Source organism: Saimiri boliviensis, chromosome 17 (assembly GCF_048565385.1).
Source record: "Saimiri boliviensis isolate mSaiBol1 chromosome 17, mSaiBol1.pri, whole genome shotgun sequence".
NCBI lineage: Eukaryota > Metazoa > Chordata > Mammalia > Primates > Cebidae > Saimiri > Saimiri boliviensis.
The window spans coordinates 56,396,075-56,418,288 of NC_133465.1; the positions used below are offsets into that span (position 1 = coordinate 56,396,075).

Below are 22,214 nucleotides of genomic sequence, written 5' to 3' on the forward strand. Positions count from 1 at the left end.
CATCTTCTTCCCCAGGGCCTGACACAACTCCTGGCCCTAAGCAGGTGCTCTGTGAACAGTGCACGAATGAATGAACGCGTGACCTGCCAGAACTCCATCCCAGTCACTGTCTGGGCTTTGATGCAAAGCAAGACATATTTAAAGAAAAAAAAAAAGCGACCTTAAAATGGAGGGTCATGCCTGAAAAACAGGCAATGAGATGAAAGTGTTCCGTGGAGTGTGTCTGAAGCCAAATGCTATTTGTTGAACACTGGAGGAAAAGTAATTGCAAAGGGATGTAAATAAGGCCAAGTACACAGAGGAATGATCATTATCTTTATTCATACACACTTGCTTCCAAACTACAATTAATGTATCTAACAAAGCATATCATGCAAACGGAGATTAGAGGTTATACAAACTGAAGAAAGCAATGCAGTAATTGATACATCCATCCCCTCTGCTATATAACCAAATGGTGTTTGACAGCTGAATGGCCTCTGCGTTTTGTCAGTAGGTGCTTATACAGAAGGAAAAACGTCAACCTCCGTCTCTTCCTCCAGACAAAGTTGGGGTCTTATGTGATGTTTTTCAATTAATGATTTAAACATGGTATGTCCTTCACACACACAAATCACGTAACAAAAGCGATGACTTCAAATGCTTCTGTTCATAAAAGATATTCTCAAAGACCCTAACAGAAGGGATGTGAGGTTAATTTTGAGAAAACCTTTAGACTCAAAACAGTAACTACCTTCATGAATGATTGAGAATATTCTAGTAAACCAACCAATGCTTCAAGAAAAGAATTCCATTCTTCCAGGAAGAGTATCAACAAAAGTCTACAGTCACAGGAATGGATACCCCTAAAGATAAGCAGAGGTGACAAAGACACAGTTGTTTAACTGGGAAATGCAAAGCTGCCTTTCATCTTATTTTAGAAATAAAGGGCCTTATAAAGTGGACTTCATACCTACTTTCTGAACAGTGGCGTTCGGGCTACTCACGTAAGCGGTATTTATGAAACAGACATCAATAGGCACATGTGCTGCTGCCTCTTCTATCTTGGGAGACTGAAGTATCTCTGAATTGGCCAGTGGGCAAAATCCTTACGGAGCGTCTCTGAATCTTCACCCAATGTGAAAGACCTGGAGACCTGCGGGGTCTGGGGACAGAGCTGAGGAAGCGTCCTCCTCCTGCCAAAAGGTGGCCACAGAGCCTCTCGGAACAAGGAAAGGGGTCCCAGACACCCCTGGAAATCCTATTCCAGGGCTGCCTCTGGATGGGGGACACTAAAGCTGTCTTTCCCATGGTTTGGAAGTTTCTAGACCTTAAGCAGTTGTCCCCAGTGTCTATTAAAAACTCACAGAGCATCAGTCTGCCAACAAGTTCCCCCTGAACCTGTAGTCATTCCCACGTGGACTCCATACTCTAGGACAGGCGTCCCCAAACTACGGCCCATGGGCCACATGCGGCCCCCTGAGGCCATTTATCCAGCCCCCCCGCCGCACTTCAGGAAGGGGCACCTCTTTCATTGGTGGTCAGTGAGAGGAGCACAGTATGTGGCAGCCCTCTAACGGTCTGAGGGACAGTGAACTGGTCCCCTGTGTAAAAAGTTTGGGGACGCCTGGTCTAGGAGCATGGGGGAATCTGGCAGTGGGGAAGCAGGTCAGGCATGCTCCAGCTGACCCAGGCTAAGTCCTCCTACAAGCTCCAGGGGATTGGACTCTTAGGAAATCGTCAGTGGATTTATTCTAAAAACTCATTTTTAAAGAAGAATAAAGTTCTCCATAAAAAAGTACAAATAGCCCAGTATATTCAGTTGCTCTACTGGAATTAACAAGCAATTTCTTCCTTTAGGTTAAAAAAAAATCTTTGGAATCTGTGGGCTTTTGTGTAGGGTCCCTGTAAGGCTGTGGGATGGCTGAGTGTGACCTCCAAGGGCATTAACTGTCACCTGATCACATAGAGGAGAGGCACAGGGGTCAGAACCACTCATGCTGTTGACCTTTCCGAAGAATCCCTGACACTACAGAATTAACACCATTGTGGTTGACCCCATTTCTAGAGGACAGCCTTCACCCATGTGTACCTCAGGTAACCTTCCCAGTTTTCTGGATCTTCTAACAGCAGAAACAGAATTCCCTAGATCTGCTGCGTCAGCCTGAATGGGAGGAGACAGGAATGTTGACTGTCTAGTGTATTTCACAACCTGTAGCCCGAGCAGCTCAAGGAAAATGACTTTTAAAAAATATTTCCACTAGGTGCTGTGGGTCACCTGGGCTGGGCATGTTGGCTTACACCTGTAATCCTAGCACTTTGGGAGGCTGAGACGGGTGGATCATGAGGTCAGGAGATTGAGACCATTCTGGCCAACATGGTGAAATTCCATCTCTACTAAAAATACAAAAATTAGCTGGACATGGTGGCAGGCACCTGTAGTCCCAGCTACTCGGGAGGCTGAGGCAGGAGGATCGCCTGAACCTGGGAGGCAGAGGTTGCAGTGACAGGAGATCACACCAATGCACTCCAGCCTGGGTGACAAGAGTGAAACTCTGTCTCAAAAAAAACCAAACAATTAAAAAAAATTTTGCCACACATTCCTTGTCAAATTGGTGTGTGGCTGCTAAAAATACAGCACCCTTGTCCTTCTTGGTGACTGTCATGCCTACTGCTGTCCTGGTAACTCTCACAATTACATCCTTTGGGTCCCTGGCTCAGCGTCTGTTTTGTGATTATGATTGTATGGTGTGCCCAGTGGGGGAACAGGCACTCCTACCCTTGTTGGGTTATAAAGAAACAGCAAATGGTGTGATGTGTACACACAAGAAATAGACTTCATAAGACCAAAGTGAGAAAATGACTGTCAGATGGCATCTCCTTTCTGAGGCTTTTAAAAACACAAGACTCACTTTTTCTCTTTTCAGTACTGAGAAAACACACATCCCAGAAAAAAAAAAAAAAAATCCCCTCTGAAATGTCTCCTGCTAAGTGGAACCAGGTGGATATGGTGTTGTTTCTGAGACTTCTCCATTCATCCTCAGCTGCCATAATTCTTGGCAAGGAAGCCAGAGAGGAAACGGGCAGGAATCTACCCGCCTCTGGCGCACACTGGACGGTCTGGCTCTACCCAGAAACTTATGAGCTACTTCAAGGTGGGGAGGGGAAAGGGGCTTCTGGCAGCTGGTGGGGATGTTGTTAGCATTTGGGGGGTGTTTTCCGAGGAGGAACAGACTGTGTCCCTGGCAAAACACTCTCTTGAGGGCCAGCAGATGGAAATTTCCATCTGCACCAGCCATCTCCATGTGGAAGTCGCTGACAATGGCACCCTTTCCTCTCCCTCTCACTGCAAGGCATATTTCTGGATGCACCCAAACGCTGTTCTTCTCTGGCTCTGTCCTGACTGCAGCCCCCGCCTCCCTCTCCCTTCTCAGCACGTCCGTGGTGAGGTTCGCTGGAAGTCTGCCCACTCCTTCCAGGAAGTCATCACACTCGCCTAAGGACTTGGGCTCAGAGAGGTGCTCAACAATCGTTTGCTGGGTTGTATTAATCTTGGTCTTTCATAATCTTTCCACCAAGCACCTCCGGCCAGGCTTCCAGAGCTCTTGACTCCATGGTTTTCTATCCAAATTCTGAATAAGATATTGGATAGAATATCTTATTCTATCCAATAAGAAAGGGTGGACGGGGGCTCTGCATGGACCCACTAGGCCTCGGGATGAAAGATGAGGAGGAGTGCTACTGAAGCAATCATTTGGCTCCTGTGGTTTTCGATCTGCCTTTTGAATTTGTTTTTGCCTGGATGTGGGCCCCTCATTAACCCAGAGGGCAGCACCTGGCAGCACACTCCAGTGACTTCCTTTCAAACCCGATACCTGGTGACCTTCATCAAAATGCCAAGAGATGGGCTGCCAGCCCACAGCCTGCAGCCTCGGAGGAAAATTCTGCCACCAAGGAGTGGCCACCTTCCAAGGGAAGACAACACAGAGCCATTTGAATGGCCTGGTGTGGTCACAGCTCCACAGGTCCTGCGGGGATGTGGATGGTGCTCTACTCTGCCAGGCTGCCTAGACCTCCACAGGCCCTGGCAATCAGGCAGCGCTCAGGAGCAGGCACTTCCCAAAAGGTCCCCCAGGGCCCTCCTGCGTGGCTGCGTCAGCTCCACAGCACACCCCTGCCACTCTCACTTCACAGGATGCCCACAAAGGGGGCAGTGCCATAGAATTTCATAAACTGATTCTGGGGCGAGCCACTGCTCGTGGTTATCTACAGGACAGTCTTCCCACTATAACTGTCTTCGGCTGCTGAGATCTGCAGAGCTCTAACCATTATCCACATTCAACACTCAGCAATGGATACACAGGCTCCACAGGCAACCCTGCACTGGACCCTGATTTTTACTGTTTCCCCCCGAGGCATCTGTGCTGGGGTCTTCTGTCCCTCAAGCAGTGTGCTGGGCACCCCCATCGGGGCATTTTCTTTGAAAACTTTGCCACATGGTCTGAGAGATCATCAGCCAGCTGAGATGACTATCCAATAAGAAAGGGTGGACGGGGGCTCTGCATGGACCCACCAGGCCTCGGGATGAAAGAGGAGGAGGAGTGCTACTGAAGCAATCATTTGGCTCCTGTGGTTTTCGATCTGCCTTTTGAATTTGTTTTTGCCTGGATGTGGGTCCCCCATTAACCCAGAGGGCAGCACCTGGCAGCACACTCCAGTGACTTCCTTTCAAACCCGATACCTGGTGACCTGCATCAAAATGCCAAGAGATGGGCTGAGAGAAAACAACTAAAGCCTAAGCCTAAGCCTGCTGCTTGCTTAAAACTGGCAGGCCGTGGCCAGGCGCAGCAGCTCACGCCTGTAATCTCAGCAATTTGGGAGGCCGAGGCAGGTGGATCACAAGGTCAGGAGATCGAGACCATCCTGGCCAACATGGTGAAACCCTGTCTCTACTGAAATACAAAGAAAAAAAATTAGCCGGCATGGTGGTGCATGCCTGTAGTCCCAGCTACTTGGGAGGCTGAGGCAGGAGAGTTGCTTGAATTCGGGAGGTGGAGGTTGCAGTGAGCTGAGATCGCCTCATTGCACTCCAGCCTGGTGACAGAGTGAGACTCCGTCTCAAAAAAAATAAACCCCACCCCCAAAAACCACAACCACGAAAAGAACCAGGCAGGCCATTTGCAGTGCTGAACAAAAGGTCCCTAACCCCATGTGTTCCTCCGTGGGACCTTCCTCCTCTCCGGGGGCCTCGTGGGGGTCCGTCCTGCAGCTGCTTCATTCTGGAGCAGCAGGACCAGCCCTTTTGTCTCCTAGGCTCTTTTTACATACCAGTCTCTTTCCCCTCAGATCGAAGGAGGCGCAGCTGGTCAGGACACGAACTCAGATTGTTTACTGACCCGAAGGGCTGCAGGGACCGGGAGCCAGGCCCCCCTGGAGTCTTGACGTCTACATCATAAAAGACGGCAGAAGCAATGGCTCTTTTCTGCCGGGCTCGTTCCCTACCCTGGCTCTCCTACTCAGGGTTTTCCAGGTCTCACCTCAAAGACAGTTACATGGTCGTGTGTTCTGTGAATTTCAGGCAAACAGCCAGAGGGGTAAAACAAGGCGAGCTTAGCTGGGAGATGCTTCTGCGAGGAAACAGAGCAGCTCTCTACAAGGACCAACAGCTACTTTCATTCTGTTTCTGTTTGTGGTAGAACCTGGCTCCTCGGAGGACCCTGCAAGGGGGGGCGGGGGTGTCTCACCAAAGCAGCATGCTCCTCCTAAGGCTGGAAAGGCCAATGCCAGCAATGGCTGGAAGAAAGTCCACAGCCTCTGAAGAGCACGCGCTGGTGCCTGCAGGGCACGGCTGTGTTGGTCTCATGAAAGTTGTGCATGCTGGGGCAAACAGCAGGTCATTGCAGAGGCAACAAGACAGACAGCATGCTTCCTACGTGTCCAGGACGCACAGCAAGAGGGGGGTCTCCCCATCCCTCCCCGCTACCTGGAGTCAGCAACAGTCGAAGGCTGAAGGGAAGAACGAAACACACACATGAACACACAAAGGTCAGCCCAGGTGCTGCGGCAATGCCACGTGTGCCCCGACGTACTAGGCAGACCGGAATCAGACACTTCCTGCTGTCCCCACGAGGAAGAGTGGTGGAGGGACCGGGACGAGAGGTGGCATTAAGAAACTAAGAGGGAGTGTCCGCTCAAAAATAGTCCCCACCAATAAAACTTTTGTTTGCAGGTAGACTCAAATATATATATACATATATATATATATGTATGAATACATATATATGTATACACGTACACACACGCACACACAGGTAGTAAGAGACTAATTTATCATGTAAAGTAGCCGTTCATTTTTGAAATTTGATCTACATTTAAAAATTAATCTATCTGATACAGTGCCAATGGGCAGGGAGGGAGAGCACAGAAGCGACGGATTCAGCTGAAACTGAATTAGAAAAGAGGATTAGAAACAAGAACCTGCACAAATAGAGCACAATTGTGGCTTATAAAATTATTAGAATACTCTCTTCATACTTGATACGATTATATCAATAATATAGATTCACTTGTTATTAAGGTTTATTATAAACATGCAAAATTCATTGCATGATGCATTTGCAAAACATATTAAAATCCTTCTAGCAATAAAACATCTTTGAGCTGTTAGGCATCCAAGGTTTCCTGATTCTACAGCTCCAGGCGTGTCATTCAACGTCAACTGGAAATGGGAACCATTTTTTTCCCATTTTGTCACTTTTATCCCTAAGTGGACATCAAGGGCCGGAGAAGGGAGGAAAACCAATCAGAAGGGGCTGACGCTCGAGTCGACACTTGGATTAAGTTACTGTACATCGTACTTTCATAAACGACACTTCGGCCTACTAAATAAATAAGTACAAAAGGGAGAGGGCGTACACTTCAGCTTCTTGAGGAGGTTAACAAGGTAGGTAGCAAACTCTTGGTGTGTGGGGGGGTGGGTGTTGGCGAACAACACTCGTGAGTAGTGGCATGATTACTGATGGCACCCTGGATGGAAGAATAATCTCCCAGAGATTAAAATGAACATACATACACACTGGCTTATCCTTGATCTGACATGATTTCACATGCTTGTTCAGCAAAGTCCTTAGACGATTTGGCCTCTTACAAAGAATGAAAGTTATCAAGACAGTTATCAACCAAGGAGGGCACCAGGTGACAGATTCACCCAACACTCATCTGAGGTGTCTGTTTTTTTTTTTAAAACTGGTAACTGCCGGACTATGCTTGGGTTAGGAATTGTCAATGTTTGGGAACAGTGATTAGGTTCATCCCGGCCTTTCAGATTCTAGGGGCTGTTTCCATGGAGGCAGAGAATGGAAGCCGAGGATATTTTGAAGCCTCCCCCACCCCCAGCCCCTCCTTGCTCTCACCCTCTTGGCTTCCCGTTCTTTAACTCCAAAGACGTCTTGGGTGGAGAGGTCTCCAGCCCCCGGGGCTGGGGCAGGTTCCCTTGAACATCTCTGATGGGGGATTCCGGTGGTGAAAAATCCACAGATGGAGGGTATGGAAAGTATATCAAATTGTACCCAAAAGGGGGCAAGAGTCCATTTGCTTTCTAGGAAAGGTTAGCCTAGAGCCAGATGTAACTTCTACAGAATTAAAGTGGACACTGTGCGTGACGTACCATCTTCCACTAAGATAATGTTCCTGGTTGCAAGAGAGAGACCCTGAACAGTTGATCACATTTGGACTAATAACCCTACAATTTTCAGGCCTCTACATGGAATCAGACGCAAGGCCACGGCCTTAAAATTTTAGGGTTAAAGATAACTTCCCGCTGCTGGGAGGGCTGGGGGCTGGGGAGGTGTTTGTTCTTGCGGGTGAATTTCATACTGCACTCTGTAAGATGGGGTGCACAAACTGGGGGTTGACATACGAGAACCCTTCAAAATCAGACTGGTCTATGTTAGCAATAACCAGCTGATCGGGCGGTGTTAAGACAGGCTGTCCTCGTGTGAAGAACTTGTCAAAGTTTTCTGCTCCTTTGCCGCACTGCGGAGAAAAGACAAAAAGAAGGCAAGGTCAGTCAGTGGGACAGAAGGCAGGAGCAGCTTTCCGAGAGCCGTCTCTGGGGAGGAGCAAGGCCCCGGGGAGCGCAGGGCTGGTTAGGCAGGAGGAACCCTGGAGGATTTGCAGGCCTACTGGATTCAAAAGCCAGGCAGAGCAGACGACGACGAGTCACCCAACTCTAAGTCTCTAAATACCCCAAACAGAAACCCTGGGTGGGAATGCATGGTTGGCAATGAGGCAGCAACAAGGGGACAGCCCTGTCCCTTCACAACCACCTCATCGAGCAAGCGGAGCTGAGAGCACGGATGCCACACAAGTGGGGCCGTCAGTCACAGTTCTGTGTTGAAAGGCCAGGGCGTCGGCTGGGGCTGCAGGCAGTTACCCCTGCACCAAGCGAGGGGGTGAGTTACCGCCCCATCTGGTTCTTTGCTGCAATATTTGTAATGAAGTAAAAACTGTGTTATTCTTGCCTTCCAGCTGGGCTGCTCTAGAAACCCCAGCCCCTAAATTAAGCTTCAAGCAATATGAGGTAGGCATGGCGGCAAGGCTGGGAGATTTGCGCCTGGCCGGCAAGTTAGCACAGCTAGACAGAGCTGGCCAGCGGGCAGGTGGGTGACTGGAGCTCATTTGCAGGGTGGTCCCAGGCTGGAGGAGGTTTACATGGCGCCCTGGGGAAGCAGGGAGAGGCCTGCTGTCTGTCTTGGCTATTCCACTGGGGCGCTCCGTGCACGTCGAGGCTGCAGGCGGAACTGGTGCGCTGGAGTCTCTGAGACACACAGCCGCTTAGGCAGCACAGCTTGGTAGCCTGACCCCAAAAGCGGGGAAGGGATGTTCTCTTCACTTTGTCAGTCACCCACAAGGGTTGTGATGTGTTGAAGTCCCCAGTATCCCAGCATGACTCTGAAACAGGGAGAACTGGGAGTTTCACTGAGGATCCTAAGAATGACTTTCAAGATGTTGCAAACTATTTCCCTTGGACCTGCTGCTAGCACCACAGGACCAACAGGAATTAATTCTGAGCTAGCACATGTTTCAAACGAACCAGGCACCCTCAGGTCTTTAACAGGGAATAGCTCTGGATTCACTGTGAAGGTGCGGGTCCACCCAGTTTGCTCATCTGTAACTCCGGGAGAATAATCACACCTCCTGCCCAAGGCTGTCGTGAAGGTGAAATGTATGGGGATTTGCACAGAACCCAGTCGAGGCGAGGGGCCAGCACATGCTGCTAGTGTTTTGATACGGCAGTTGAGTCTCACGGGCTGTGCTCTCACAGCTCCTTTTTCACACCTTATCTTCTAGGAGGTCTACTTGAGAACCTACTTTGGGTTTGTTGTTGTTGTTGTTATGAGGTGGAGTCTCACTCTGCCACCCAGACTGGAGTGCAATGGCATGATCTCGGCTCACTGCAACTTCTACCTCCTGGGTTCCAGTGATTCTCCTGCCTGGGCCTTCAGAGTAGCTGGGATTACAGGTGCTCACTGCCATGCCTGCCTAAGTTTTTTGCATTCTTAGTAGTGATCCGCCTGCCTTGGCCTCCCAAAGTGCTGTGATTACAGGCCATTGTTCCCTGCCAGAATCTACTTGGATTATCCTTTCCCCACCTACTTTTCATCAAATAAAACCTGCTCCTAAGTACCTGTTGAGGTGGAAAGCATGTCATAAATTCAAAGTAAGGTGTTTATAACGAACAGCTTTCTTCTCTGGGCTTTTTTTTTTTTTTTTTTTTGGAGACAGGGTCTCACTTTGTCACCCAGAGTGGTATGCAGTGATGTGAGCACAGCTCACTGCAGCCTCAGTCACCTGAGCTCACTCGTTCCTCCCATCTGAGTCTCCTGCATAGTTGGGACTGCGGTGCACACCCCCCACACCTGGCTATTTTTGGCATTTTTTGTATTGACAAGATTTCACCATGTGGCTCAGGCTGGTCTTGAACTCCTGGGCTCCAGCAATCTGCCGGCCTTGGCCTCTCAAAGTGCTGGGATGACAGGCGTGAGCCACCGTGCCCGGCCTTCTGGTTTATTTCCATTTTAATAAGCAACATCTACTCTTCACCCAAGGAGAGTTCACATCGCAATGAATGGTAAGTATGTGGGGGACGCGTGTGGTGGGGCAGAGGGGACGAGAGGCAGGGAGTTGTCTGTGGGTTTTCAAGTTACTCTGTGGAGCCGTATAGACTACAAGGCTCACTGTCGCATCAGCCCTGCCTCCCACATGTGGCAGCAAAGCTTCCACTCTCACGACCCACATTTCCATGGTGTATTTCCTTGGAAAAGCACAAAGCACCTCAAAGCCAAGGTCAGCAGAGGCAGAATCTGCAATTCATATCACCCTACGTGCACAGGCCACTTGCAAACACTGAGAAAGGCTCTTTGAAAAATAAATAGGGGCACACTGTTTCTTCCTAGGAATTAGTCAGAAGTCTGTACTTAATTCATCAGTTAAACAGAAACCAACTTTCCTTGGAACACCACATTCAGAGGCTGCTGGGATGACAGCAGCCGAAGAAAGAGCCCTCCTCTGGATATACCAGTGGTTCCCAACCAGCGATGATTCCGCCCCCAGGGAACCCATTTTTGGTCATCAGGACTTGGGCCGGGCAAGCCTGGCATCTAGTGGGTAGAGGCCAGGGATGCCGCAGAACACCCTACAACGCCCAGGACACCGCCCCCGCCCCAAACAATGATTGGCTCGAAATGTCAACAGTACCTGATGTTGAGAAACTCTGGGGTATACCAAGACTATCGTGTGAGGCTGAGTAGGTCCTGAGATCAGTGGGAGGGCAGACATGAAGCCAGACTAGGGAATTAGGCAGGAGCAGCCGCATGCAAGAGCGGAGAATGGAGAAGCGTCAGAAGTCCCAGGGCGAAAGCATCTAGAGCAAGTGACAGCTCCGTGGAGTTGGCTGTGGAAACATCTTTGTGGAACCTGATTAATCAATACTCATTGCCTGGAAGAATTCAAGTGAATCTACAGTCAGGGCTCCCAGAGGCTGGGATGTGTGCTCCCTTAATAAGAGATCATCTGTGCTTCTCTTGATACTCACTGACCACGCAAAGATGAGCAAGAAGGAATTTTTGGAAAAAATACGATAAAGGGATGTGAGTCCCTAAAAGGACGAGCAAAGCAAGCCAAGGTAAAATGTCCTCTCCCCTTTTCGCAGAGCACGTTGGTGAATTTAGAGCTGCATAGACAGACGTCTAGGCTGGGTATCTATCTATCTGTCCTGCTCTGAATGTATCATTGTGTTCTGTGAAAAGAGTGCACAGGTCTGACCTTTTCCTTTGAGTACCGTCTTTATGGCATTCACGAATCATCGTCCAGTGGGGCATTTCCAAAAGCCATGGCTTTACTGCCAAAGAAAAATAACAAGCAAACGACAAGGAGAGTTCCCAAGCTCTAAAACGGGTACGACGGAAACCTTCCCACTGAGAAGCCTGGGAAGGCTTCAGGGCATCCAGTTTCAAGACTGGTGTCCAGAGAAGGGTCAGTCCTGAGGGCGACCACTGCTCGGTAAGCTAAATACTGTGATCACATGGGGCAAAAATCCCGTCCTGGTTAAGGCCTCATGCGCCGCCTGTGCTGCGGACTGCAGAGCTGAGCGGGAAGTTATGGAGCCGGGATCAACCCAGTTGCTGCGCTGCAGTCACACTGAGTGCTGCTGTGCGGCTTCTGGCCTCAAAATTGCTCACTGCTGGAAACACCCTCTCCTCTCCTTTCTCGCTGTAAATCTCTCCGGAATTTTCCCTGAACTCAAAGAGGGAGAAATCACACTTTTAACAAATGGAAGCTTTTCTTAAATTGGTTTCACTTAGGTGGAGAGACAGGAGGCAGGCCCGGGCCGAGGGCAAAGAGTAAAAACTGAATCACTGAGGTTCAGGCACGCCGACCACGGGGCCGAAATGAGCCATGGGTGTATCTCAGCAAGCAACAGGGGAAGAAAGCCCAGAAGGGCGGCAGGCTGACCTGAGAGTCAGATCTGATCCCGACACTGAGAAGGACTTTTTATTCTCAGGGAGCTCAAACCAGAAATAAGTCTCCTTTGCCCACCAAGAGGCAGGGGGCAGCACAGCTGTTTCTCCCCCAGATTTGGCGTGGTGAGAAATATCGTTTCCTTGTCCACCATAGAAGGCCTGCCAGTGCATTATAAATCAGCCTTCCACGGCTCTTAGCAGAAGTAGGCCTGGAAGCAGACAATCCACTGTAAGGCAGATTGGAAGATCTTGAACTACTTGTTTTCCAAGATGTTGATGTGGAAAACTGCATCTGACCTCATCACCACCAGCACCGCCACCACCACCTACTGAAAAATGTAATGAAAACCAGGGAAGTTTGGATCCTTGGAGAAAGGGCAAGCAGCAGATTCGAGAGGCAACTACATTTCTCAAGTGGAAGCGATTCTTCCTACTATCTATGATCTAACTTTATGCATCACCATGACCTTGATGGGCAATGGCCTCGGGCACCATCTTGGAGCTGAGCAGGGGGCGAGAAGAGGCAGAGAGGCTAAAGGGTGAGGGGGCACCTGCGTGACTGCATGAATGCCAAGGGAATGAGTGAAAGGTGAGGCAGGTAGTCACCACGGCCACTGCAAGGGCAGCCTCCACAGCAGTCTGTGACAACGGGGAGGTGGTGTTGTCCATGGTCTCAGAGCCCTAGGACATGGCAGCTAGAAGTATCATTTACACCTTGTGAGCAAAACTGGGCTGGGTATACACTATCTCCACCTCCAAAGGTCACCCAGACCTTTTGCCAACTGAGGCTTCTGCCTTCTGGGATGTGACGTACCACATGATGGATGTGGGAGAGAGATGAAGGGGAAGAGGGCATGGGGGGTGGCCAGACCCAACCGGTTGGCGTGTGAGCTCAGATGAGTTCCTCTGGAAATCCCTGAGACCAAGTGATATCAATACCCAAGGGAAAGTGGGGACACAGAGGGGAGAAGGTTATGGCTGGAGATCAGGAGCCCCAATGAATAGCTTCGGCAAACTCAATGCACCTCTCTGTGAAGGTCAGACGGGGATGTGGCCATCCACCTTCCCAGGCTGTTGTGAGGATCCAGGGAACTAGTGGGTATGAGGCCCTTCCTCAATGAGAAGGTGAGACAGACATAAGGGACACGCTGTGAAGCAAGTGCCGACATGTAAAAGGCATGTGATCGCTATCTGAGAGATGAACGAACATTATGAATAAGCTACCTCCCTCTTTCCGATCTCTGGACTCAGGAATTAACTGCTTTGTCGTTTTTGATATTCTTACCCATGTGGTCAAACTGACAATGAATACAGCAAACCCAAGAGAAATCGGGCCTGGTAAAGAACATTACATGGCATGGAATGACGTGGACTCCGGACCTGCAGTGTGCCCCCACTGAAGCCTCACGTGGCAGACACGCTGCTTGCGGCCCCTTTCCTTCTGCGATGGGGCGTGCGGGAGACTGAGGTGCAACGCAGGAGTTGGCTTCGTGGCTGATTCTTACCTGTGAGAGGCCACTGAGCATGAGCAATACACATGCTGGTCTCACCCCCGCCCTTTACCCCAGCATCTGTCATGGAGGATCCAACCCCATGGGCACAGCTATGGGAATTATGCGAAATATAAGTAGCTCAAAACACTGCTGTTAAAAAGCAAAACCAAGCAAAACCCAGAAGAGGAGGAAGGATGCAGAACAAACGAACAGCAAAGGGATGTCGCAAGACTACGGAGAGAGGAAACCTAACGAGGTGGGAGCCACCCCTCACGATGACCAAATGCAGGAGGACCTGCTTCATCGTAGGGGGACCCTTACTTGTGGTTCAAGTCCCAGCGCTGGGGTACAGTGGAGCACGTTAGCAACCACGTTGCCACCACCTGCACGACTCTCCCACTTGTGGCTGCACGTCATCTTCATTGAAGTTAAATGACTAACAGTGGAAATGGGCTGGTGTATTTCGCCTGGGCTTCCTGGGAGGTAGCGTCCATACTAAGGAGCCATCCAGCAAAGGGGTCTGGCCATTGGTCTGCCCTCTCTCTGGAGATGAGCATGCTCAGGGAATGGGCTTCGTGCATGACCAACACAGGCAGGGGCACACGGTTAGGGGTTATAAAGTGGGGTTAGTTTGCTCATGTCAGTCACCCACGGTTCTGGAAGCGTGCTCACCGAAGACCTGGAGGCCCACTGAAGCCAGTGCATTTTGGTACACACAGTCTGGAGAATAAGAATGGACAAGGGAGAGGATTTGGAGAACAGTCAGTTCCTGGCTTTGGAAGTCCAGAATTGGGAATGGATACGTAAAGAATACCATAAACCCACGTGAGCTGATGCGGAAACGCCTCCCGGCTACATCGCTGTGTGAAAGACGCAAGGTGTGTAACATGGCACAACCTCATCTGTGTATATGTTTACACACACAGAAACTTTCTGGAAGGTTACAGAAAAGATCATCAAGAGTAGGGTCAGCAGTTGGGGTGGTATCTTTTCACTGATGCCCTTTTCCACCACTTAGCTGTTCATTTCACCATATCGAGAAAGTATGTTAATAATACATTTTCCTAAAGGGACTGAGACCCCCTTCACCTCCTGGCAACTTCATGTGGTCTTTGGTTTCTCTGACAAAATCAAACAGTATTCATCTCACCTACAGCACTGCAGTATTATCTCAGAAAGGAAAAACTGTTCTGGAGGAAGGCTGATTCCACTGACGAGTTTGCTGACAGACAGGTCATAAGCCATACAGTAAATGAGTGGGTTCCTGTAGGTGTGAGAGCCATGTGTGTATGAGGGTGAAGGTTCTGGTTTATCATGGGCTGTAATCTATGGAATAAAAACATGTACTCCACTTGATCTTTATGTTAATGGTCAGATTTAGAGGGTTTAAAGCTCCTTTTTCAAGAAAAGTTGTAATGGCCATCATTGTTGGAAAGCTTCACTGCTAATTCATACCATGTGAAGTACAGGGGTCTGTATTTACGCCATCACTCATCACTGAAGCTCCCCGAGGCTTGCCATAGCGCTACTTAGTTACATCAATTATTACTTTAAATGCTTCATTTCTTCCCATTTTTCTTTTAAGCAGAAAAGTATTTGAGAGAGTAATGATCAAGGAACAGGAAAAACTGCTTGCCTCTCATTAGTCAAGTAAAAGATGCTGTCTTGGATGAGTTTGGAGGCTTCAATCAAACCTAGACACAGCATGATGTGACTTACTATAGTCTCCAAAGGCTAGTTAGTATTTGTATGTTGTCGACAAACCTTCCCATCGTGAGATCTCTATTTTAAATGGCATCATTGTTACTGGCCCAACAGGAAGGCCAAGAGAATGAAGCTGCCAGCCATCCTAGAGAACTGATCAGACGCGACTCAGGCTGTCAATGGTATCTGGTCAGTGACACGACCATGACAAGGACTCTCTCTCCTCCTCTCACCTGCAGAGCCGCTGCGCTATACACCTAGCTTGCTGGAGTACCAGGAGACGTTCTTATGTTCAGGAAATACACATGGAATTCTCTAGATGTAAAGAAGCATTAAATCTGCAACCTACTCTCAAATGGTTCAGAAGAAAAATAAGTATATATTAAGGTTGGTGCAAAAGTAATGGCAAAAAGTAATTAAAAATAGTGGCAGAAGCCACAATTACTTTTGCTTCAACCTAATATGTGTCTGTGTATGTGTGTGTCTGTACCTACGCAGAGAGAGAGAGATAGAAAAAGAATCATAATGAGATCGGCCTGTAATCCCAGCACTTTGGGAGGCCAAGGTGGGCAGATCACTTGAGGTCAGAGTTTAAGACCAGCCTGGCCTTAAACATGGCAAAACTCCATCTCTACTAAAATTAAAAAAAAAATTAGCCAGGTGTGGTGGCAGGTGTCTGTAATCCCAGCTACTCAGGAGGCTGAGGGAGGAGAATTGCTTGAACCCGGGAGGAGGAGGCTGCAGTGAGCCGAGATCGTGCTACGGTACTCCAGCCTGGGTGATAGAGCAAAACTCCGCTCCCCCCTCAAAAAAAGATAACATGAACATGCTAAAATATTAACATTTAGGGAATCTGGGTAAAGGAACGCAGAAATTCTTTAAATTGCTTTCCTGGCCCTGCCCTTTTGCAAATCTAAACTTGAAAATTACTTCAGAATAAAAATTAAAAAAAAAAAAAGGATCCCTGCACCAGCTTCAATAGTTAAATGATTGTCAGGCTCTCTAAACGAGTTAACAGCACCGTGAAATGAAGGGCTTTGTGGCTGCCTGGGAAAAGGAGTCTCGATTGTGTTCTTGCTATACAGACGTCCTCAACATTCGTATTCTCTTTGGCTCTTGCTGTGGGTCATTGGATGAAATGTCCTGAAAGTTCCCTTTTTTCTGTCTTTAATTTTTAAATAAAATACTTACAGTAACTCCACAAAAAGTGGCCACCTGTGAAAGGTCTATTTCAATGTGCTCTGCCTGCCCACGCTGGAATATGTTTCCTGTGTTAACATTATAGATCAATTTCTCCCTCTCTCATCACCATTCAAGTACAGTGAATGATTCTGGCTTGCCTATGAACCGCTATTCTGCTCCTCGGTGCCAATGGCTAGAACTAAAAAAAGAAAAATCAATTAACTTTATGCTCCTCGTATTTGTATAAACTGCGACTGATCACAGGCGGGAGGAGTGGAAATGTGAAGGCTATTCTTGGCCATCTCATTCACATTAATTATAAATTGGAATAAAAGCCTACAAAATTCAAAGTGATGGTGGATCAGAATCCTGGATTTTATTTTTCTTGGAAGCAGAAAGCACTTGCCTTCCCTTCGTGAGCCTTCTGGTTGCTGGGCCAAGCCGCTGGCTGCACCCTCTTCCCACACTGCCTCCCTGCTCACCTGACACTGGGAGGCAGGTGGACACTTGCTGCTCCCTAAGTCACTGAAGATTACCCTTTCCAGAGGCAACATCTGTTTTAAACTTAAAATTTCTTCTTACGTAGACTAACATTATGAGCCTTCTTTTTTTTTTTTTTTTTTTTTTTTGGAGACGAAGTTTTATTCTTGTTGCCCAGGCTGGAGTGCAATGACACGATTTTGGCTCACTGCAACCTCTGCCTCCTGGGTTCAAGCGATTCTCCTGCCCCAGCCTCCTGAGTAGCTGAGATTACAAGCGTCCGCCACTATGCCCAGCTAATTTTTGTATTTTCAGTCGAGACGGGGTTTCACCATGTTGGCCAGGTTGGTCTTGAACTCCTGACCTCAGCAGATCCACCTGCCTCGGCCTCCCAAAGTGCTGGGATTACAGGTGTGAGGCACCACGCCTGGCCTACGAGCCTCTTTTTGATGACTTGGGTTTGTTGTTGAGAACATCAGGCTGAGCTGATGGCCCTCACTGAGCTGACGGTCCTTGCGCCTCAGGAGCAGAGAATGCTCCGGATTGTGCTTCCTTAAAGAGATCCCTGAAACCAGCTTGCTTTGTGCTTGCTCCTAAGGAGGAAGAACTAGCTATTGGCTGCTCGTGTCCAGGGAGCACAGCACCACTGTCTGTGGTCATCTTTGGTTTTGTTTTTACAAAATAAATCCTGTGAAGTGACTGTCCTATCTTCCAGAAAATCATCGTCTTCGTGGTGGCACATGGTGGCTTTTTAGGGACAGACATAGCTCTGTCCAAGACTGGACTCTCCCACTGCTGAATGCTACAGGCCAGGTTCTTCCCTCATGTCTGAGCCTCCAAACTTTCTACTGTCAGGGGAGATGACCATCACCATGGGAGGCGGCCATTGCTAAGGTAGATTGCCACTGCCCCACACAACTGACGCTGGTCACTCTCCTCTCTCTGTTCTCCTTTATGTGTCACCTGACACAGAATCCAGCCCGTGGCTGCACTGCAGATCCTGACCTTCATGTCGTCGTGAGATGGAAAGTCCCGTGCTAACCTCCTGACGGATCACGGCACTGTGAGATGCTTTTTGCGGTGGGATTGCACATTTTGCATGGCACTGCCGTCTAAGGGTTAACTGTAGTAAAGTCACTCTGGCAGTCAGGAAGAGGATTAGAAGACGGCACACTAGAGGAACACAGATTCCCCTGGATGAGCTCTGTGGCTGTCTAGCAATGGAATACCCCTACCCTCTTTCTGGAAGACTGTTTCATTGGAGGTTCAAAAAGTTTAAAAATTCATGAAACAAAGATGATGGGCTCCTGGTCCTACAAGCTCAATCTGAGCTGTAGAAGCAGTCTGCAAATCATCGTGAGAACCTGAAGTCCTGCTACTGGTATTTCATAATAAGCAAAGGTTTAATTCCATGGGAGCCAGGAGTGGTGCCACACATGAGAACAGCTACCTGTCCTTAGTCCTGCAAGTCTCAGGGAAATGGATTCAACCAGCACTTGCTAAAAAAGCATCAGGCAGACTTTACCCAGATGGAAAAGATTGGTTATCCAGGGTTCTAAGAACTACTCAGAGGTGACAGCGCTCAGAAATGGGCTCCGGGTGAGAGACTCTGGCTGCATTACGTTTGCCTGATTGTTCTCCCGGCAGCACTATTTGGGCTTGCATTGCTCGTCTCTCTTTGAAATAACAAAATGACCACCCGTCAGACAATGCTCAGCTCTGTAAACACATTTGCCTTTTCAGTTAGCTCTGGATCAGGGAACCACAGGGCACTTTTCACCAAGGAAGACGGAAAACCACATCCCAGAATAACTTTTCTATGTGGCTCGTTCTCTCCTGCTATTAGTGTTAACCACGGCATACCGTGCGGCTTTGACTTCGGTTGCTGTCTGCTATTCTACATGTCCTCTCCAACCACTGGCATGGCTCTCGGCATGGTGCCTCTGAGCCAGCGCATCACCACCGCACAGAGCGCAGTCCTCAGGGACCACTGGAGGCGGGGGTGCGTGCCCTTCCATGACATGCTACCATGAGCATCCCCCGGCCACCTGGCCCGGTGCAAGGACTAGAGCAAACAGCTCTCAAGAGGCACATCACCGGCCTTCCAGGAACCAGAACTTGTCCCATTTATCTCTCTGCCCTTGAAGTTCTCTGCTTTTGGATCCGGTGTCTGTGGGTCCCTGGTAGCCATGTGCTTCAAAATCAGAAGAGGCCCTAAAATCAGTGCACAGGACTTGCTAAAGAAAAGGTGAGGGTGGCCGTACTTAAGGGCCTTATTTGAAACGATGATTCAGGAGGAAGTCAACGGACATGATTGACGTTACCCCTGTGAGCCCATTTCCTGTCCATCTGTGCTCTTTCCAGCTCCTTCCTCTTTTGTGCACAGGTTTTCCAGGAGAACACGGGCTTCTGCCTGAGAAATCTCCCTGGGAAAAGATGCAATCTCTCCCTTCCTTCCGGCCAGAGCTCTCACCAAGCAGGACTTTTTGCATGAAAGTTCCAGTTTTAAGGCCTGGGTCCACAATTTCTGCCTCCAATTGTGAGTTCAGGGGCTATTTCTTCACAGCCGGGTGCAATTCATTCTTCCTTAATTTTAACCAGCATTCAGTTAAACAAAACGAAACAAAACAAAAGCAGTAGCGCTCCAGGAATGAAATATAAACACACACTGCTTCTAACTCAGCTGCCTGCCGTGGGTACAACTTTGTTCCAGGGACTTCCGCGGACCGCAGGGAACACTTTACATTCCTGCCTGCCAGAACCAAGTCGCCCTCTGGTCTTTCCTGTATCCGAGTGTAGGGCCAAGTATCCACAAACCCTGGGAGACTATGCAAATAAACACCCTCTCCTGCCATAATGAGGTGGGAATAAATAGAAGAAGACACGTGTTATGGTTGGTTTTGCTCTTTCTGGAAACTGACTGACAAGTAATTGGATTTTGCTCAACCCTCAAGGCAGGGTCAGGAACATCTCTACGTTGCTCCTATAAAGAAACTAAGCTGTGTTCAAGATGCCATTGCATAACCTTCATAATTCAAGATGACAAATAAATATTAAAGGCAAAAGAGGAAAAAAAAAATCCCTAACAGAATTTTCTAAGGAGGCTGCTTGCAGCATCACTTATCACTCTCCGCACCCCGCAAAACCTTCAAACCAGGTTATATATGCTGAGGGGCAGGAGCCCATGAGAGCCCCCTAAAATCAGTGCACAGGGCTTGCTAAAGAAAAGGTGGTGGGGGGACAGATACATAAGGGCCTTATTTGGAATGATGATTCAGGAGAAAGTCAACTGACCTGATTAATTTTAGTTTTTCTTCAGTGTGTGCTAAAAATATCTTAGAAAAATAAAATCCAGTGGGCTCACCCACAGCAGTTTTATTCTTGGGGCAGAGGACACAGAGGCACACATAGTGAGGAAGTTGCTGCTCTAAGAATGAGGCTGTGTGTACCCAGTCGGTAACTCTGCCACCCCAGGCGGGTCCCCTGGCCTGCTCATGGGGCACCTGTCAAAGGAGATAGATTTGAGCGAAACCAACATGCAATGCTTCTGAAACTGACTGTGGAATAAAGTGGCTTTCTGCAGTCTCCGGGGAGAGGCACAACGGGCTGCTACCCGATGCCAAGACAGAGGCAGAGCGTGAAGGCACAGGACGCCTTTGGGGGCTCTGCAAAGTGGCAGGTGGTGAGTGACGAGGCTGACATCTTAAGGCTCTCAGTTTACCTCTAGAGATATAAACATTATGAAAGGCACTTGCTGGCCACATTCAATAATCAGAGCTTGCAGCTTCCGTGGCAGGGCAGTTGCTGAGATGCAGCAATGGTGCAGTGGGTGAGGACACTGACTTGTCCCGGTTCCACCACCTAGCCGCCGTGTGTCCTCTGGCAAGTTAGCCTCTCTGTGCCTGCTTTCTCCACTGCAAACTGGGGAGCATAGTACCCATCTCGCAGGGCTGTTGGGATGATTAAATAGATTAATATTTGTAAGGCACTGAGAATAAGGCCAGGCACATGGTGTTTAAATAAATGGAAAAAAAAAAAAAAAAAAGGAATCAAACAGGGAGAATCTGAAAAAAGCCAGCAACGTCAGGATTGGCGGCTGTCACTCAGTCCCTGCAGTGGTGGCAGCGGAGAATGTGGAAGTGGTGTCCAGGCCCTGTCTAGGAGCTGGCTAGGATGGGGTTGTGCTTCAGCGCTCCCATCAATGCCAGGCAAATCCAGGAAAGCTGGAGACAGACACGAAGCCTGAGTCTAGCTGAGGATGGAGGGCTATGAATACAGCCCTGCTGGGTGCGAGTCCACCAAGTCCAGATCCAAAGCAGAGCGGGCCTCACTCCCTAATCGTGTGGGGGTGCTCTGCAGCTGCCCAGCTGGAGGACGAGGTGTGCACAGGGTCTCCTTCCCTGCCTTATTGGTCCTTACTCTCTGAAGGCAGCAGGAATCCTGGCTGCTGAGGCCATAGGACTGAGGACAAGGCTGAAACCTGGCCAGTTTCTTCACCCTGTAGAAGCCGGAGGTCACCAGCCTCCTCTCGCCAAGAAAAGAGATGAGTGGGATACTCCCAGAATTTGATTTGGGGAACTGGGGTTCCGAAAACAGGCTGCTTTTCTGGACTCACCACTTTGGGCTTGAACGGTGGCTGAATCTCCCTGTTCTCTAGTTTCTCCCAGTCGATCCTCCGGAAGAAGGCATGTTCTCTCACATCCCTCTCGCCCTCGGGCCCGCAGCCCAGCCGCTTGGCTGGGTGTTTGGTCATCAGCTAGGAACAGGAGAAAAAGAGAAGAGTGGCTCACAAGGCTTCCCAGAGACAGCGCCTCCCATTTGCCTAGCGCTGCCTACAGCTCTAACTTTGTGGACTCCTGGACAGCATCTCAGAGGGCTGACCAAGACACTCAGTGGCTTGCACGGAGTGAAGCCAACTCACAAAAATGACATCAGCAAGCATAGCCCTTCCTATGGTAGTTTTCAAGATAAGGGCACAGGAAAGCAATCTGAACCCATGGCCAAATGGAAGAAGAAGAATTTAAACAGACACCTCATCCGTTATCTGTTTTGGAGCCACCATGCTCTAGATATATCTGGTTAAAGGAAAAAAAGGCATGCAATTACTAAAAACTGTATGTGCTGAAAGCATCACAGTCTAGCATCACAGGGGATGCTATAATAAGCATCATATGGGGCCAGGTGCGGTGTCTCACGCCTGTAATCCCAGCACTTTGGGAGGCTGAGACCAGCAGATCACAAGGTCGAGAGTTCGAGACCAGCCCGGCCAGCATGGTGAAACCCCATCTCTACTAAAAACACAAAAAATTAGCCAGGCCTTGTGGTGCATGTGAGTCCCAGCTACTTGGGAGGC

General features: G+C 49.0%; 1 protein-coding gene and 1 pseudogene across 2 annotated transcripts in view; both read right to left on the bottom strand.

The window, feature by feature from the left end:
* Positions 1 to 302: 302 nt before the first annotated feature.
* On the bottom strand, positions 303 to 3,284 carry LOC141581758 (uncharacterized; annotated as a pseudogene).
* Positions 3,285 to 5,309: 2,025 nt separating this feature from the next.
* Positions 5,310 to 22,214, bottom strand: part of PRKCA (protein kinase C alpha) — a 488,104-nt gene continuing 471,199 nt past the window's right edge. Inside the window, exons 16-18 of one of the 2 annotated variants that reach the window (XM_039476591.2) lie at positions 21,477 to 21,617; positions 14,168 to 14,215; positions 5,310 to 8,013 (exon numbers count right to left, since the gene is read on the bottom strand). In XM_039476591.2, coding sequence (XP_039332525.1) covers positions 7,849 to 8,013; positions 14,168 to 14,215; positions 21,477 to 21,617 — 354 coding nt within the window. In that variant the 3' untranslated portion in view covers positions 5,310 to 7,848. The remainder of the gene's footprint in view (positions 8,014 to 14,167; positions 14,216 to 21,476; positions 21,618 to 22,214) is intronic. The other variant, XM_039476590.2, reaches the window with a different exon arrangement.